The sequence below is a fragment of the Hyla sarda genome, chromosome 1 (assembly GCF_029499605.1).
Source record: "Hyla sarda isolate aHylSar1 chromosome 1, aHylSar1.hap1, whole genome shotgun sequence".
NCBI lineage: Eukaryota > Metazoa > Chordata > Amphibia > Anura > Hylidae > Hyla > Hyla sarda.
The window spans coordinates 480641035-480661504 of NC_079189.1; the positions used below are offsets into that span (position 1 = coordinate 480641035).

A 20470-nucleotide genomic window follows, 5' to 3' on the forward strand; every position below is an offset into this window, starting at 1 on the left:
CACCTGGAAAATCTTGGGTGCACTCACTAAGGAGGCAAGTGCTGATGAAAGAGTGGCTGAGAAAATTCCTGCTGTAATGAGTGGTGCAAATCCAGACACCATGCTCATGACCTATAAGGGGAGAGATTGCATGGCTTATGAATGCAATAAGAGCTGAGGGACGACATCAGACAAAACAGGTAATAAAGTGATCTCATCACAATAACTTTTATACACACCAGCATTATCAAGGAATAGGAGATTATATATCTAAAATTCATCGATTTGACTAATAATCATTAGTTGCAGCCTTAATATATATAGTAGTGACAATAAATGCAAACACATATTTTGTTTCCTATAGGACCACGACTTCAAATTGTTTTTTTTAGACTAGCTGGGTTCCATTTCATGACATTCTGAAGGACACAGCTGTAGGGTTTTATAATGTTTTACAGAGGGTAGATCCTATATATCAATATGGTCCTTTTTTTCCTTGATACACATCAGTATTGAGCATTTAAACCTAGCTACCACGTTTCACTGGTCAAGATTTCTTGGTCTTGAACTAATGACAAATCAATCGAGGAGCAGGCTAAATATTTCACTAACAAACTAAAGATAAATACATGGTACTAGGTCAGATCACTAATATAAGCAGTGCTTTATAAATGTATGATACTTTCATTGATGCATTTATAAATACAAAAATCCATTAACATCTTCCACAAACGACATAATTCATTAATATGTATCACTAAATGTAAATAAATATATTTTATATAGTTTTAGTAAATCTGTGCTGGTAGATATATATGTCTATCTATCTACTTTACGGAGAATAAAAATATACTGGGATAGGCATTTAGATGCAAATAAAGATGAATAGTATAACATACTAGGATATAGGAATATTTCACTGTGGAGGAGAATAAGAAAAAGTAGAAAGAAAAGAAGACATGCAGGATCTCCCTGATATCTAAAATGTGCCAATGACTTTGGCCTTCTCTGGCACCCATCTTTTTGCAGTGATGTCACTCCAACTATACATTAGTGTGTGCTACCACACGGAGAATGCCCACACGCTAAACACATGGCAGGGACTGAAAAATCTAGATGATTCCCCCACAATGGACTATTAGTAACAGTAAACTTATACATACTTAAATCCAATCCTGGCTTTTTACCCAAGATCTTATATCCATGTATGCTATAGCTGGATAACTGTATACCACAATGGTACAAAAATACAGCAGCTCATTTTGTATCCAGGTTGGAGGTGGCCCATTATGGTACTAGAGTCTCCTTTCAAGTGTACAGTTTTCCCAAATAAACACATCCTTTCATTCTAAAACTTAAAATTACTTTGATATATCACAATTACATTGATACATAGAAAGTTTCATTCAATACCAACAATTCTTTCTTGGAGCGTTATAAATTTTTTTTGTAATTGAGTGAACTAAAGCCCACTGAAGAGTTCTGTGAATGTGCCACACCTCTTGTATCATGAGGTTAAGGATAGGAAGAGGGGAAAGGGGAAAGAGAGAAGAAAAGCAATCCATAGACTTGTGTATATGACAATTCACATGGTATTGTAACCCTTGACAAACTACAGAAAACTTGTCACCAAGTTTTGTTGCAACACATCTAAAAATGACAGTTCTGAAGAAAGGGCAAATTACCTGAAAGTTGTTCATAAGTCCATATTTACAGTCTGGTATACAGTATGAAAAGTCATAATCTAATTTACAAGCAGCTTGAGTGCAGTTTGTCACAGTAGAGGAAAGGGTATCATTGACATTACCGGATGCATCTCGTACAACACATGAGCCTGGCGGAGAAAAGAATAGATAAAAGGAAAACAGAGTTAGGACAAGAGCTGTTGTGTGGTGATTTGGCATCTTTGTTTTTGTTGTTTGCTTCTTTTACTGCAGGAATGGTAAATAAAATTTAGCATTTTTCATTTCCCGGCTCTTTATCATATTTATTACACTGAGAAAAAGAAAAAAAAAAAATGTGTCTCCTGAATTTCTTTTTAGTGCAAAACTGCAACTCAACTGAAATGTGTGACTGAGCGCAGTCAGGTTCATCAGAATCATTGTGGGTGACTGAACTCTGTTGTAAGACATTACAACTGGAATCAACAACATTTTTAGTGTATTGATAAACATTAAATTTCTTGTTTCTTACCTACAGACACTGCGACACCCATGTAGACAATAGTTGTTACAAGAATGGCCAACAATGTGCCTTTTGGTATGGCTAGTTGAGGGTCCTGGAGAATATACAAAAAAAAAAAAAAAGGGGGTTAATAGCTCCAGAACAACAACAACACATAATTTGACTATTCCCACAGACAATACTGACTGCAGAAAGACAGGAATCTGTGACACTGGCACCAGTGTTTGTATCCAAATAAAATAAAAAAATATTAAATAAAATTTATCTTCATGTTAAAAACATTCTCGTGTGAGAGGGGAAAAAAAAAAGGCAAAAAAACAATGCATTTTAGAATTAAATCAAGTAGCTACCTATGGCTCTAATAGGGTGAATGTAAAAAGAAATTTAGAGCCCACTATGAAGGTATTATTATTGTATTGTGTATTACAGCCATGAGTATGTAAAGTTATAAGGTCTGAAACGAAGAGGTTCTTTTTATTTATTTATTTATTTTAAAAAAATGTAAGTTTAAAAGCGAGACACTTGAGACACCATGGGAAAGGTGGAAGTACAATGGGGGAAAAATAAGTATTTAGTCAGCTACCAATTGTGAAAGTTTTCCCACTTAAAAAGATGAGAGAGGCCTGTCATTTTCTTCATAGGTATACCTCAACTATGAGACAGAATGAGAAAAAAATCCATAAAATCACATTGTCTGATTTTTAAAGAATTTATTTGCAAATTATGGTGGAAAATAAGCATTTGGTCAAAAACAAAAGTTAATCTTAATACTTTGTTACATATCCTTTGTTGACTATGACAGAGGTCAAACGTTTTCTGTAAGTCTTCACAAGGTTTTCACACATTGTTGCTGGTATTTTGGCACATTCCTCCATGCAGATCTCCTCTAGTACAGTGATGTTTTGGGGCTGTCGCTGGGCAACACAGACTTTTAACTCCCTCAAAAGGTTTTCCATGGGGGTTGAGATCTGGAGACTGGCTAGGCCACTCCAGGACCTTGAAATGCTTCTTACAGAGCCACTCTTTCATTGCACGGGCAGTGTGTTTGGGATCATTGTCATGCTGAAAGACCCAGCCACGTTTCATCTTCAATGCCCTTGCTGATGGAAGGAGGTTTTCACTCAAAATCTCACAATACATGGCCCCATTCATTCTTTCCTTCCTTTACATGGATCAGTCGTTCTGGTCCCTTTGCTGAAAAACAGCCCCAAAGCATGATGTTTCCACCCCCATGCTTCACAATAGTTCTTGTGATCATTTTGACACCACTGGGTGAGATCTTGCTTGGAGCCCCAGATCGAGGGAGATTATAAGTGGCCTTGTAGGTCTTCCATTTTCTAATAATTGCTCCCACAGTTGATTTCTTCACCCTAAGCTACTTGTCTATTGCAGATTCAGTCTTCCAAACCCTGGTGCAGGTCTACAATTTTGTTTCTGGTCTTGGCCATAGTGGAATTTGGAGTGTGACTGTTTGAGGTTGTGGACAGGTGTCTTTCATACTGATAAGTTCAAACAGGAACCATTAATACAGGTAACGAGTGGAGGACAGAGGAGACTCTTGAAGAAGTTACAGGTCTGTGAGAGCCAGAAATCTTGCTTGTTTGTAGGTGATCAAATACTTATTTTACCGAGGAATTTACAAATTAATTCATTAGAAATCCTACAATGTGATTTCCTGTATTCTTTCCTCCATTATGTCTCTCATAGTTGAAGGGTACCTATGATGAAAATTACACGCTACTCTCATCTTTTTAAGTGGGAGAACTTGCACAATTGGTGGATGACTGAATACTTTTTTGCCCGAATGTAAGTAAAGATTTTTTTTATTCTATACAGTTCAATGGGAAAAGGCCCCTCCCACTGGATAACCCCTTTAACCCTAACCCACCCGCATTTGCGAGGGTGGGTTTTTTGTCTGAAGTCCCATTTAAGTCTATGGGACTTTCGGATACTTTACTCCATAAGCGCTGCATGAGTGCATCAGTCCGGCTTGCAAGCTAAGCCTCCAACAAGTAACAACCCTTCTATTTTTGCCTGATACACCCACATCACAGGGTCGTTCAACCACAATCTCTTCATCCCAGCTCAGCTCCATCTTACTCCAAGAGCTCTGCTCTGCACCTCAGGGTAAATGTGTAGGTCCGGCTTGCAAGCCATGCCCCATCAACAAACCAAGCCCTGCCAGCAAGCCACAGCCTTTTTAATTCCCAACACTGTTTTGGGTTGTCTGTACAGCTTAGAAGCCAGGCCCCCTTCTATTTTCAGTCTACAATCTGTTCATCACAGCTCAGGCGCACCTAGGGATCAGATATGAGGATGGGATATGAGGACAACAGTGTCCTCATATGTTGCTTTTCCTCTCCCACAAGGTTTAGGTAGGAAGACCAGACAACATTGGGTACTCTGCTAGTTTTATTATGGATACTCACAGCAAGATCACCTGAGATATTTGCTCCTGCTAAGATACCAGTCGCAGCAGGGAAGAAAATAGCAAAGACACTAAAGAAGGTTTCTCCTTCCCGAAAGTCGGGTCCAAAGTTTTCGTTGAAGATATCAGCTGTGTGAAAGTAAAAACAAGTTGTTTATATGAAGAGGTGGGTCACAGCATACCTATAAAAGCTATGATTTAAAATGTATTTTATTAATGTTTTTTATTTCTTTTATGAAGCAAAGTCCACTACCGGTTTCAAACAAAAGCAAGTACGACCCTGACAGGTACCACTGTCACTGCAGATGAGGTCAAGGATCAGAAACTACAAAAATTTATATTTCTGAATCTTGTGAACAAAATAATAAATAACTGACAAAAAGTCCACTAGATAAACAAAACTTCCTTTCACAAAGGACTTTGGTTTGTTTAGCATTGTCATTGCACAGCTGCCTCCTTTATTATACAAGCTGCTTTTACATCTATTTCTATGAACCGAATCTGAGGCAACTAGAGCAACAAATGTAACTAATTTTTGTAGCTCTTTGTTTAACAACAAATACCTTTATAACTAAAGAATCCCTTGGACTTCTTGTCTTCCATGGGAATAAAGGCTCCTATAAAGAAGTCAACTATCGCAAGTAATAAAATCACTAACAGCACGATCTGGGCCTGTAAAAACAAAAATAATGTAACTATATTATTATTAAACAATATGGGGATGTAGCAAACAGGAATTATCGATTGGATTCCATTAGGGCATACTTTTTTGTATAGGAAAGCGAAGGCAGACACCACTTCATGGGTATAAAGTGGCATACTTTAAGTTTATATTGGGGAATACTCCAACTGTATTGCTCTGCTATTTTTATTTTATTTATTTTTAACTCCTTAAGGGCCAAGCCCATTTTGACCTTAAGGACCGGGCCAATTTTATTTTACCATTTACATTTTTTCCTCCTCATATTCAAAAAATCGTAACTCTTTTATATTTATATCCAGACTAGTATGAGTGCTTTTTTTGCGCGACCAGCTGTCCTTTGTAATTACATCACTAATTTTACCATAAAGTGTATGGCGCAACCCAAAAAATACTATTTGTGTGGGAAAATTAAAAAGGTTTCGTTTGGAAGGTTTCGTTTTCACGCCATGCAATTTACGGTAAAATGGACATGTGTTCTGTATTCTGTGGGTCAATACGATTAAATTGATACCCATAATTACATACTTTTCTATTATTGTTGCGCTTAAAAAAAAAAAAATCGCTAACTTTTTAACCAAATTAGTATGTTTTAAATCAATCTATTTTGACGACCTATAACTTTTTCATTTTTCCATATAAGCAGCTGTATGAGGGCTTATTGTTTGCTCCGTGATCTGTACTTTTTATTTTTATAATTTTTTTTTTATAAAATGTGACAAAAACGCAGCAATTCTGCACTTTTTTTTTACGTTCACCATACGGGATCAATAACATTATACGCACGCAGCGATGCCAAATTTGTTTATAAAGAAAAAAGGACATTTTACATTTTTATTGGGGAGGGGATTTTTCAAAATGTATTTATTATTATTATTTTTTTTTTTACTATTTTTACACTTTAATAGTCCCCATAGAAGACTATTTACAGCAACCCTTTGATTGCTAATACTGTTCAGTGCTATAGATAGGGCAAAGCACTGATCAGTGTTATCTGTCATCTTCTGCTCTGGTCTGCTCGATCTCAGACCAGAGCAGAAGATTCGTAGAAGGCGGCGGATGGATGTTCAAATCCCTGCGGCAGCATTGCAGGCGATCTGATCATCCATATTTCTGACTGCACTCCCGCAGATGCAGTGATCTGTGTTGATCTCAGTATTGGAGGGTTAATGGCAGACATCCGCACGATCGCGGATGTTAGCCATTACCGGCGGGTCCCTGGCTGCGATCAGCAGCCAGGACCAGCCGCTTATGACCCCGAGCATCAGTCCGATGCTCAAGGTAATGAACAGGACGTAAATGTACGTCCTGGTGCGCTAAGTACAACCGCACCAGGACGTACATTTACGTCCTTGGTTGATAAGGGGTTAAAGAACTGGACAACCTATGACCAAACATGTACAATATTGACAATCTGCTTTAGCGATCCATTATTAACTTACTTTTGCTTCCCACTCCATTCCTGCCACAGAGATACCCAGCAGCAGAACAATCGTAATTGCACCTATGATTCGGATGTCATTCAATTCATCCACCATTATAGCGTTGTTTTCCTACATAAAAGAGTAACAGATTATTCATAGTCCATATAAACATATATAGCAAACATTATATAACAACTTCATCCAAGACAGTTGCCATACCGGCTCATTAGACTACACTGTTCTATGCCTGACCAGGTTCACTTAGTGACAACATAGACAGTATACAGAATATTGTCTGCATGCATTCAGCATAAAACAGTCATGTAGTGTATCTAAGAGAAGAAAATACACTGAAGTTCTAGGTATACTTGATTTGTATAGCATTCCTATTAAATCACATTCTTGGAGCACAGCCAGTGAGTGGAGCCGATGACAACATCATTGCTCTGTGTTCAGAATCTTCTTCGAGCACACTTCCCTTGTGCCTGGCACTTATGTTTGTAGAAAGAGGTGCAGGAAAACTTGACTAACTCTTTAGAAGGGTATTGGAAAAATGACTTTATGGATAACGTCTAAGACAAATACGCTCTCAGCTATGCTAAACCAAATTGAAGTCACAGTCTTACTGTTTAGCATACTAAAATGAGGAAAAATGCAACTTAAAGAGTTGTTAAAGTATGCTATAATACTATAAGGTATTGACAAATGTGTATATGTGATATGAAAAATATCTATGCTTATTGGGACACCTACACATTACACCTTAACTCCTTAACGACATAGGATGCATATTTATGTCCTGCACCTGCGATATAACACTGGGTCACGCAGTGACTCCGCGTCATATCGGGTCAGCCCCAGCGGCCATCAACGGCCGGGACCCGCGGCTAACACCCGACATCACAGATCGCATTGATGCCGGTATTAACCCTTCAGATGAGGCGATCAAAGCTACATCTGAAGTGAAAGCTTCCCGGCAGCTCAGTGGTGCTGTTCGGAACCACCGCGGTGAAATCGCGGCATCCCGAACAGCTTGCAGGACATGAGGAGGGTCCATACCTGCCTCCTGCACGTCCGATTGCCAAATGACTGCTACGTGCCCGAGGTCCAGGCAGGAGCAGTTGAGCAGCGATAACACTGATCAACACCATGTTTTTGCATGGCGGTGATCAGTGTAGGAAATCAGTGTGTGCAATGTTATAGTCCCCTATGGGAGCTATAACATTGCAAAAAAAAAAGTGAACATAAGAAAAAAAGTGAACATTAGTGTTAATAACCCCTTCCATAATAAAAACCTGAATCACCCCCATTTTCCCATAAAAAAAAAAAAAACGATGTAAATGAAAATACATATAAACATATGTGGTATCGCCGCGTGCGTAAATGTCCGAACCATAAAAATACAGTTTATTAAACCGCACGGGCAATGGCGTACACGTAAAAAGCCCAAAGTCCGAAATAGTGTATTTTTGGTCACTTTTTACACCATAAAAAAAATTAATAAAAAGCGACCAAAAAGTCAGATCAAAACAAACATGGTACCGATAAAAACTTCAGATAATGGCGCACAAACATTTGCCGTCATACCACCCAATACGCAGAAAAATTAAAATAGTTATAGGGGACAGAAGAGGACATTTTTTAACGTATGAATTTCCCTGCATGTAATTATGATTTTTTCCAGAAGTACGACAAAATCAAACCTATATAAGTAGGGTATCATTTTAATCGTATGGACCTACAGAATAAAGATAAGGTGTAATTTTTACCGAAAAATGTACTGTGTAGAAACAGAAGCTCCCAAAAGTTACAAAATGGCATTTTATTTTTTCGATTTTGTCGCACAATGTTTTTTTTTTCCTGTTTCCCTGTAGATTTTTGGGTAAAATGACTGATGTCATTACAAAGTAGAAATGGTGGTGCAAAAAATAAGCCATCATATGGATTTTTAGGTGGAAAATTGAAAGTGTTATGATTTTTTAAATGTAAGGAGGAAAAAAAGAAAAGTGCAAAAACTGAAAAACTGGTCCCCTTAGCAATTATACCAGCTTCTACTCTTCTGGGAAGACTTTCTACAAGATTTTACAGTTTGCCTGTGGGACATTTTTGCCCATCCACCCAGAAGAGTATTTGTTAGGTCAGACACAGATGCTGGATGTGAGGGCCAGATTCCCAATCTCTATTCTAATTTATCCTAAAGATGTTTGCTGGGGTTATTTTATTGAAAAAAATATATAATTATGTGCAAGAATCTATATCAGCAACAGATACAAGAGGCATTTGGAAGTTTTCACACAGAAGAATTGTATGAATATTTAAGGATACATAGCATAAGTGCTAATGCATTAACCACCACACTGTAACAAAGAGAGACCACTCAGAGCACCAGTGCGTTTAGACTTATTTTGCAGTTAATCTTTTTTTACTATGTACCAGTAATATTAATGCAGTTGACCTCTAAGTGCCTCTTGTATCTGTTGATGATAGTCTTTTCCACATATTTGGTTATGTTTGAATATTTTCAATAAACTATTCAACTATAATGCACCAATAAAGTTACCAAAAGTAGAGGAAATATTCATATATTGTATATAAGTACAATATTAAATACCTGTAGTAATTCCACAACAGTTTCAGCAAAGCCTACAACATACATGGAAACTGCTACAGCATTGGCAAATGCAAAAATTAGCCCAATTGCACCTCCGAATTCAGGTCCCAAACTTCGGGAAATTAGGTAGTACGCACCTCCTAAAAATGTAAAAGAACATTATTACAAACAAGCAGTGAAATAACATTAAAATTGGAATGTATATTAAATCATTTTGCATCCAAAATATGAGAATTCATTGACCATAGCAGAAAGATGGGCACTGGTATTCAGTTTTTGGCTAAATTCTAACAATTTGTTGCAAGCTGGTAACAGACAGAAAACACTTCTTGGATTGGATCATTCTCTTTTTATTATTTCCTTCAAGATACTAAGTGGGGGAAAAACAGGGGTACATGGAAAAATTGGCAGTTGTTTAATTGATTGTCATGTGAAAAGCTGGTCTGACCACTAGAAGAAATATCTGTCAACACCAGAACATTCCTATTAAACGGCACAACTTTGGCAAAGATTTTTTACAGCGTTTCAGATGCGCAATACCAGCAGTGGCCTGTGAACGGAGATCCACCAGATGATGGCACAATAGAGACCAAGTAAATTGCATTATCTTCTCCCTACTGAAAGTTGATTTCATGAATTGCTGCTAGCACCTTAATAAGTGACTTATTCCAAGCCAGCAATATTGCCTTGGCCTGGTCTCTATCCTTCACTGATGGCACAGCTAGGCAACCAAGGCATTATATGTGCTGGGAAATAATGTTGAAAACCATCAGTGGTCATGATTTCAATGGAAGCTTTAATGTGAGAGATGAAAAAGGTGACATGTCACTTCTTTTTTAATGTGATTCTCCATCTCTCATTTAAATAAACAAAAAATTTTTATTTTTTTTTAAGTGGTGTGGTTTTTGTGTGAACATGCCCTTACATGTACAGTCATGGTCGTAAATGTTGGCACCACTAACATTTTTCGAGAAAATAATTTATTTCTCACAGAAAAGGATTGCAGTAACACATGTTTTGCTATACACATGTTTATTCCCTTTGTGTGCATTGGAATTAAAGCAAAAAAAGGGAGGGAAAAAAAGCTAATTGGACATAATGTCACACCAAACTCCAAAAAAGGGCTGGACAAAATTATTGACGCCCTTAACTTAATATTTTGTTGCACACCCTTTGGAAAAAATAACTGAAATTAGTCGCTACCTATAGCAATTTAAAGATCTCTCCACAGTTGTTCAATGGAATTTAGATCTTGACTCATTGCTGGTTACTTCAGAACTCTCCAGCGCTTTGTTGCCATCCATTTCTGGGTGCTTTTTAACATGTTTGGGGTCATTGTCCTGCTGGAAGACCCAAGATCTTGGACGCAAACCCAGCTTTCCTGAAACTGGGCTGTACAGTGCAACCCAAAATCCGTTGGTAATCCTCAGATTTCATGATGCCTTGCACACATTCAAGGGACCCAGAGGCAGCAAAACAACCCCAAAACATAATTGAACCTCCACCATATTTCAGTGTAGGTACTGTGTTATTTTCTTGGTAGGCCTCATTCTGTTTTCGGTAAACAGTAGAATGATGTGCTTTACCAAAAAGCTCTATCGTGGTCTCATCTGTCCACAAGACGTTTTCTAAGAAGGATTTTAGCTTACTCAAGTTCATTTTGGCAAAATGTAGTCTTGCTTTTCTATGTCTCTGTGTCAGCAGTGGGGTCCTCCTGGGTCTCCTGTCATAGCGTTTCATTTCTTTTAAATGTCTACAGTTCGCACTGACGCTCTCTGAGCCTTGAATATCTTTGGAACTTGTTTGGGGCTGCTTATTCACCATCTGGACTATCCTGCGTTGACACCTTTCATCAATTTTTCTCTTCCGTCCACGCCCAGGGAGATTAGCTACAGTGCCATGGGTTGCAAACTTGATAATGCTGCGCACTGTGGACAAAGGCAAATCTAGATCTCTGGAGATGGACTTGTAACCTTGAGATTGTTGATATTTTTCCACAATTTTGGTTTTCAAGTCCTCAGACAGTTCTCTCTTTGTTGTCCATGCTTAGTGTGGCGCACACACAGACACACAATGCAAAGACTAAGTGAACTTCTCTCCTTTTTATCAGCATTCAGGTGTGATTTTTATATTGCCCAAACCTGTTACTTGCCCCAGGTGAGTTTAAAGGAGCATCACACGCTTGAAACAATCTTATTTTTCCACAATTTAGAAAGGGTGCCAATAATTTTGTCCAGCCCATTTTTGGAGTTTGGTGTGACATTCTGTCCAATTTGCTTTTTTTCTCCCTTTTTTGGTTTAGTTCCAATACACACACAAAGGGAATAAGCAAGAGTATAGCAAAACATGTGTTACTGCAATCTTTTTCTGTGAGAAAAAAATTTCTTGAAAAATTTCAGGGGTGCCAACATTTACGGCCATGACTGTAAATGTGTTCATACAGCAGCCCTGTCATTATATATACCATAAATAAAGCTTTATTCCCCAAATCGATGCAGAAGATAGGCTCTATAGAGTCATAAAGGAGCAGTCTCCTAGACTGAGATCACAGCAAGTCAGGGAGTGAAGCACTCTATCGTGCACTTCCCTAGCAATAGCAAGACATCAGTGAGGTCTGAACACTCATATTTTGACTGATCAAAACTTTTGACGTGTCTCTACGATGTGTCAAGAGTTTTGCATTATGACAGGGGCATTTTAGGGGCTTGTCAAAGACAAGTTAGTGTAGTTCACCATTGCATTTTTTTTCACTAGCTGGAAGATCTACAGAATCAAGCAAAAACAGAGTAAAATAAAAGGATAAAATGTGGGTACATTGTTACCTTATTACTTCCCTTCTCATGCCATTATCAAGTAAGAAAACTGATGGAATTTGTATTGTTATTTTTGAATATTTCCTTCTAAAGCAGCATGCGCTTTAGGGCTCACCGAGCACTAAATAGTAACATAAGCTCAGTTGTAAAGCATATTATTTTAGGAAAAGAGCTGTAAGGAATGTTTGTACAGCATTTGTGTAATCTGCTTTTTGTGGTTTACATTTGTTGATAAATTACTGACTGCTGAAAATTTAAAGGAGAAACACATTTAGTTTCTGCACTTAAAAAGAAGACTAGATGGGGAGTGGAAGGGCCTGGAAGTGTTGTGTACTACCAATATTTCTTTAGCCCAACTTTTCCCAAACTTTTAAGGGGTGTTGCCATCTCAAAAAGTGATGGGGTCAGCTAGTTTCCTGCACAGCCAGAAGTGCCACTGTGCAATGAAAAATGATGAAGTATTAAACCAGTGAAGGGTCTGCTTTTTTAGGATTTGTAGAAGTCCAAGAGGCTGGACTCCAAACAAGCACAAACTGACTATGTCATTGCTTTAGGAGACTGGAATACCCCTTTATGGTCTATTCACACGTAGAGTATTATGTTCAGATTTGACGCGCAGATTTGATGCGCAGGATTTTCTGCTGCAGATTTAAATGTAAACTGAACACAGCTTGAAATCCTGCGCATCAAATCTGCGTAGAATACTGTATGTGTGAATACACCCTTAGGGTACGTTCACGTGTACACGATCTGCTGCATGTTTTACGCAGTTGATTGCGCTACCCATTAACTTCAATGGGTAGCAAAATAAGCTGCAGAAAATATGCAGCAGATCCCATACGTGTGAACATACCCTTAGGATGTATTCACACGTACAGTATCCTGGGCATATTTGATGCAAAGAATTTGAAGCTGTGTTCAGCTATTTAGTCTACATTGAAATCTGCAGCATTAAATCAGGATACTGTAGGTGTTAATTCACTTTTAGGGTATGTTCACAAGTACAGGATCTGCTTTATATTTTTGCAGGCGATTTCGCTACCCTTTAACTTCAATGGGTAGCAAAATCAGCTTTACAAAATATGCAGGAAAAAAATGCAGCAGATCCTGTGTAAATGTAACCTTAAAGGGGTACTAGGTTGGTAACATCTTATCCCCTATCCAAATGATAGGGGATAAGATGTTAGATCGCGGGGTTCCCCGTGATCTGGTTAGCAGCAGCAGCGTCCACAACACAGAAGCCTGCAGCTTCCACGTTCGTGACGTCACGCCACTCCATCCATATCTATGGGAGGAGGCATGACTGCTAGTACATAGCCGTCATGCCTCCTCCTAAAGACGTGAATGGGGGGGCATAGCGGAATGCATCGCAAGTCATCGGGCATGGAGCAGAGTTCCCTCTGTGCATCAAATGACAGTGTGCTGCAGCAGAGACCTGAGGTCCCCAACGGCGGGACAACCGCAATCTAAAATCTCATATTTCCAGCGGAGTACCCCTTTAAGGAACATTTAAAGAAATAAAGAAAAGGATATGCTTCATTCATCCAGTTTATTTTGGACAGCTTTAGTAAACGTGAAAAATAAAAATATAAAATACCATATATGTTGCTGGGTTCAGTTGGATAAGACGGTAATGACACTTGAAATAGAAGCCCACCACAGTCTAGGTCAATGCAGCAGGCAGGTACAGGCAGGTGCCATTTTGGCCAGGATGTCTTTAGCTGTATAGCAAAGAATATTTATCTGCCCTTTCCGAAAAAAAAAGGGTGTGGAAGGCAGATGTATGCAATTGATTGACAGCTTACATCTGACATACATATTAGAAGAGCAGTGCGAATGAAGCCTTAGTGACGTTGGGTTAACCTGCTTATGGATTCATTGTAGAAGTACTAGTGGTCTAATGACCGTGGGAGTGAGGAAGGCAAGTGTGTGCTCCTTTTTTAATTTTTCCCCTCCTGGGCAAATATATATGCTTGGTTTTCTGGGACATTAATATTCAGATTAGTGGGGGTTCACACCTGAAACCTCCAGCGATCAGCTGCAGTGCTCTGGCTTCTTCTATGTTAACAGCCATTGCTTCTTTCAGTGCGTAGACGCAGAGCAAGGCATTGTAGCTCAACTGAGCGGCAGTACAGAGCACAGCCACTACAAGATGTATGGATGAAACTTGTGGCAAACAACAAAGAGGCGACAGCTTTCTATAGAGCAGCACAGCTCCTTCCTTCAATCAATTGCTCAGTGGGGTTGCTGGGTATGGTCTGATATTGATGGCCTATTTATAAGGATCAATTTAACTCTATTGAATCCTGATGATGTTGAAAAGTGATCTAGAACAGGCCTCCAAAAACAGGTGGCCAGTAGTTCTATCTGGAGGAGCTGAAAATCTGACCCAGCAATTCTGATAAGGAGGTGGTCTACTTAAATAGGTTTTATTGTATATGGGCTTATTGGTCCATTTTCAAATGAATAATTGAACTATAATATTACATTGTTTGCCCTTTCATTGTATTTTCACAAATAAAGAATGTTTTTGCTTAAAAATATTTTGCAGCAGTCACAAACTAACTAGACACTTGTGCTCAGGGGGTAGTAAAATGTAATGTGATAGAAGGAGGACAACTAAATATCAATGTGATAAAGTGAGCAAAACATAAGAAATTAATCCAAACAACAATAATTGACATTTTTATAATGTCAGCCACGCTTCTCTCATGAATACACACAGCCAAGATTTACACAAGATTCATACTTCTGCTTGCAAGGAAATAAACAGCTTCACACAAAGGCTTTTCTGGCAGCAATTTCTATTGCTGGAAACGATTATCAATGTCTAGCTCGCGGTATCCACAAATATCACATGTGGTTATGTCAGAATTACGGAGAATGCAAGGAAACAAATTGTTAGAGGTTTTTCAGAAGAATTTTTCCAGCTACAGTAACACAAAGTAACTGTGGTGCCGTTGCCAATAGCAACCAGATTGCTTCTCTCTTTTTTTTTTTTTTTAAAACAGCATCTTTATTAAAGAAAGAAGCAATCTGATTGGTTGCTATGGAAAACTGTACCCCTCTTCCTTTACACAAGTTTTGATATTTTTCCCCATTATTGCAGAAATGATAATTTATAAACAAGTGAAAGAAACATTTGAAAAAAAAAAAAAACTATAGATAGCACCATTCCATAAAGCAAGGTTAGAATGGCAAAACAAATGCAGTACTTAGTATCTCTGCATGTCAAGGCACACAAGTCCTGACACCAGAGAACCCTTCTTTGTGGAGTGTGTATATATATATTTATTTATATAAACATGGGCACACCCGTCCATAGGGAAGCTCACAAAATTCATCATCTGTGACCATCCATGACAATACTACATCCGTAACCATTGTGCTTGGACACTGTAAGGACTAAATCAGCTGAAATTCCAAGACAATCGAAAAATTTATATACATTTTAAAAATTATTTTTAATTATAAAAAAAATGTATTAAACGTGAAATGTATTTCTTATAGGTTGATGTATAATGCAGTCGTAAATTTAGAAGAAAGTTAACTGTATTACTCTAGTCAGGGTAAGTGCTTTTCACAATGTAGGAAGTCTCAAATGCTGCTGAGATAAGCTATTCTTAAGATACAAATATATAATGTATGAGGCCATCCTGACTGTGATAGCATAACAGGTACAAAGAGTCACAAAATATGATATCGACTAAACTGAGCCAGAACACAAGCTGTGATTTCTGTAAATGTTATATATAATTTCCAGAGCTGGAATGGACTACTACTGAGACAAATACACCTGGTGTGTACACCCTGTAAAATGTAACTCCTGGAGGCAGACCAGAGAAGACAACCCCGGGACGACAGCAGGGAGCAGGTGAGGGGACCTCCGGCTGCAATGTTGGATGATCAGATCCCACCGCGGCCGAGCCGTGGGCATCCGATCATCCATTCATATGCCTGCTTTGCAGTGATCAGGGGTTAATGGTGGACATCAGTGCGATCGCTCATGTCCGCCATTACCGGCGGTTCCCTGGCTGGTAGCAGTCGGGACCTGCAGTGTATGATGAGCACCACTCCGGTGCTTATGTCATGTACAAGACATAAATGTATGTCTTCGTGCGTTAAGTACCAGGATGTACACTTATGTCCTGAGTCGTTGAGGGGTTAATGTCAGTTTTAGATGACCATGTTAAAAGCCGACGCAGAGGACAAGATTACTGTTGATAATCAATTAAGCCAAAACAAAATTCATCTTGCCCTTTGGAGACAAAGTATCAGCAGCACAAGGTCACAATAAACATATTTACCTCCTCTCACAAATCCATTTGTAGCAATGGCCGAAGTAGACAATCCAGTGATAGTCGTCACCACAGTAGCCATGCCAATGACAACAATAGTTAAGCCTGGGAAAATAAAGAAAAAACTTTTATACATTTAATTGCCCAATTATTCAAAACCAAATGTTTGTATATTTAAAGTGTGCCTGTCGTCAACAAAAACTTTTTATATAACTTTTTATATCCAAAAATATACAAATTTAGGACTCAGAGCAAGTGCAGTGATGAGACTCCACTCCCCCTGCAAAGCCAGGGTCAAAATGGGATATGTGGGCTGCATTTAGAGAGCCACATCAGAGGGGAAAAGAGCAGACAACCCATAAATGGCACGTCACCTAAAATAGGTATAAACAAGAGCCTCAACATTATTCTCTAAAGTCTCCTATCCTGCACTATATAAGCTTAAAAAAATCTCAGAGCATTATATAATAAATGTGTTCTATAATGACTGTGTTCAATGAGTAGCAGAAAAGTAAATATGGGTATATGAAAAATAGTTGTGCTGACATAACACCTATAAGGCTCCAAAATAGTCTTTTAGAATTATATTTTTGCATAGAAAGGAACCAAGCAAATTATCTCTGCTGAACTCATCACTATTGACATTTTTAGGCAACATAAACAGAACATTTTTTTTATTGACTTTCACAATTTACAGCATTATATTCCTAGCATTTATTTTGATTTTGTCACATATTACTATGTGAAAGGTAGAGAAAAAAAAAAGAAGCTTGCTTGTGTTTGCAGAACTTGGCTAAAAAGACAGATTTATACAAGTTATGAAAATTGTCCACTTCAAGCATGAAACAAGGAAATATAGCTGAATGGCATGTGAACTAAGTATCTGTCGTATTACTAAGATAGTCTCCGAGCTCAGGGGAAAACATCAAAAGCTGCCTCTGACACTTCAGCGAAAATTACTTTTACATCTCTCTTACTTGTCTGGAATTTCACAGGCAGAGTATACATTAGTCTTCAGATCTGACTATCTTCTGCGCCACTAAAGCAAATCATATACTCTCATGCTGTGACATACATTTATGTCTTATTATTAGAAAAAAAATGTTCCATCTAAAAGCAGGAAATTATCCCTTACAGCAAACACATAAATTGAATTTTTTTTTTTTACCAATTCCAGCATGGCCGACAATCCATGACAACCGGATGAATAGCATCACTCCCCAAATATTTAGCATGCATCGTACCTAGGATTTAAGCATAAAAACAACATATGACAAAAAACACAAACCCAACAAACTTATTCCATAATCATCTTAATTGGGCTGTACAATTTTCTACAGACTTTGTCCAATTTTATGACATCATTTCACTTTAGACCCCAAACTAAGGCTACATTTACAGCTGATAGGTAGCCTACTATCAGACTATGTGTCAAGATATTGACAGAATGGTATGTCGATGCATACCTATGCTGGTCCATTGAGTTTGGTCAATTTTTGAGTGTACAAAGTGATCCCTTAAAGGGGTACTCCAGGCAAAAACATCTTATCCCCTATCGAAAGGATAGGTGATAAGATGTCTGATCGCGGGGGGCCCCCTGCTGGGACCCCCTGCTGGGACCCCCCGCGATCTCCCTGCAGCAGCCCGCATTCTATGCGTAGCTGCTTCTGCAGTTTCTGAAATCTTTGGGCTTCCGAGACGGGGACGTAACATCACGCCACGCCCCCTCCATTCATTTCAATGGGAGGAGGCATAACGGCCTCCAGCCCCCTCCCATAGACATGAATGGAGGGGGGGTGGCGTGACATCACGTCCCCGTCTCTGAAGCCTGGCGGTTTCCGAAACTGCAGAAGCAGCTAAGCATAGAATGTGGGCTGCTGCAGGGAGATCACGGGGGCCCCTATCCTTTCGATAGGGGATAAGATGTTTTTGCCCGGAATACCCCTTTAAGTTATAATGACCACAGGTTACAATATTTTCAACATACAATGATCTTTCATGGACCATTCTTACTCAAAACCATATTCAATATATAATGCTAACAACTGTCCAGATCCATGGCTCAAGTAAATGGCTGAAAGATTTGACCAGATCAATCAAAGTGGATCTTTTACTGGTGTATGCACTGATTTGCTGTCTAGTAGCGCCTCCCTACAGTATAGTGTGGTACTGCTCTTTACCTGTGCCAGGAATAGCAGCTCCTGTGCACATCAGGTGAGGGCAGCAGCACTTTTTCTCTGCTACACTGTGTACTGTGAAGGGTCATAAAGAAGCATCTGTCCTCTATGTATAAAGTGATTTATATCTTCTAGCAGCTATTTTTCACTTTTTTATGTAAGGAATTGCTTTATCTGTATTCTTTATCTTGTCAATTTTCTTTATTCGTTATTTTTTCAAACTTGTTTTGGGTTGACATTGTAGACACTTTGGAACCAGTTGCTATTTATCCATAAAGTTATGGTCTCAAGATACAATGCTTTCAATTTACAATATAGGTCCTGGAACTAACTAATATTGTAACTTGAGAGACCATTGTATTATTCTTTTTGCCCAATACAGCACTTAAAGAGTCCCAGGGTTCACAGTCCATTCTGCCAGTATACTCTGATGTGCATAGATACAAATACAATTTCTCAGAGTATTTAATACCTGTGGGTAATTGTTCTTAAGGTTATACGACATTACAAGTAAATACAGCTAATGCTGTAAATTAAGGCAATTTAGTAATACACAACCGCTAACCCTATAATGACATTTGTCCATAAATATCATGGACAAATTTGCTGAATTTTGCTGCTATATTTTCTGTATCTTAAAGGACATCTGCAGCGTTACAAACACTTATCCCCTATCCTCAAGATAGGGGATAAGTGTTTGATCGCGGGGGGTCCGAACGCTGGGGCCCCCGGCGATCTCCTGCACGGGGCCGCGGCTCTCCCATACAGGGGGCGTGCCAGCCGCAGCATGATGTTGCGGCCGGCACGCCTACTCCATACATCTCTATGGGAAAGGCGGGGAGGCAGCATTCGTGCCTCCCCGCATCCCCCATAGAACTGTATGGGGACACGGAGGAGACTGGGCGTCACCGTCGACCTCTAGGTCGACGCTACGTCACCATGTGCGCTAATGCCGGCGCCCCGTTAGGGAGATCGAGGGGGGGTCCCAGCGGTCGGACCCCTGCGATCAAACCTTTATCCCCTATCCTGTGGATAGGGGATAAGTGTAATTCTGCTGCAGATGTCCTTTAATGTAGGGGGTTAAACATACAAATATAGAGCAAATCCCTGGATTATTGGACAGTTCTAGAATGCTATATAAACCTGAACTGTAAGAGCAGAGGTCCTTTAGGAAGAAAAAAAAAATGTTTACACGCAGTATGCTACCATGTTACTTCTACCTTCTGCTATAAACATGCAAGTTATTTTTCAGTACTACACAGTTTCATTTATATTTCAGAAACCATAACAGTATACAGCGAGGGTTCCTCTCTGTCTTCAGTGCTCATTTCTTTAGTCATTCCTTGGAAAGGAAGTGCTATTTATTCATTGCACTTTACCCACAATCCCTTGCTGCAGAGGACTGTATTCTCATGACCTACTCCTCTCCCCGACTCTTCAGTTTCCTGAACAGTGAGATTTCCTATTGCAGCAACTGGGAAATCAGCTGTGTCCCCACAATATAAGTAATAAACTGCACGATCAATGAGATCACACCGACAATCACAAGCAGTTCTAATAAATGATGGCATCCCAATATTTTATATAACCCTTTTCTATAAATATCCATGCCATTTTATTCCATTTAATCAGTGATGTGCATATGCCCTATAGCAGTGATCTCCAACCTGCGGACCTCTAGATGTTGCAAAACTACAACTCTCAGCATGCCCGGACAGCCAACGGCTGTCCGGGCATGCTGGAAGTTGTAGTTTTGCAACATCTGCAGGTCCGCAGGTTGGAAAACACTGCCCTATAGTATTCTGACAGGGGTTGTATAATAAGACAGTAATTTAGAGCAGTGATTGCCAACCTAC

General features: G+C 39.0%; 1 protein-coding gene across 2 annotated transcripts in view; it reads right to left on the bottom strand.

The window, feature by feature from the left end:
• The window catches only part of SLC12A2 (solute carrier family 12 member 2), a 137854-nt gene that overhangs the window by 60924 nt on the left and 56460 nt on the right, over window positions 1-20470 (bottom strand). For both annotated transcript variants that reach the window (XM_056537297.1, XM_056537298.1), the window contains 9 exons: window positions 17606-17681; window positions 16447-16542; window positions 9327-9466; window positions 6734-6844; window positions 5155-5263; window positions 4593-4720; window positions 2173-2257; window positions 1665-1813; window positions 4-111 (listed from right to left, as the gene is read on the bottom strand). In XM_056537297.1, the coding sequence (XP_056393272.1) occupies window positions 4-111; window positions 1665-1813; window positions 2173-2257; window positions 4593-4720; window positions 5155-5263; window positions 6734-6844; window positions 9327-9466; window positions 16447-16542; window positions 17606-17681 (1002 nt within the window). The remainder of the gene's footprint in view (window positions 1-3; window positions 112-1664; window positions 1814-2172; window positions 2258-4592; window positions 4721-5154; window positions 5264-6733; window positions 6845-9326; window positions 9467-16446; window positions 16543-17605; window positions 17682-20470) is intronic.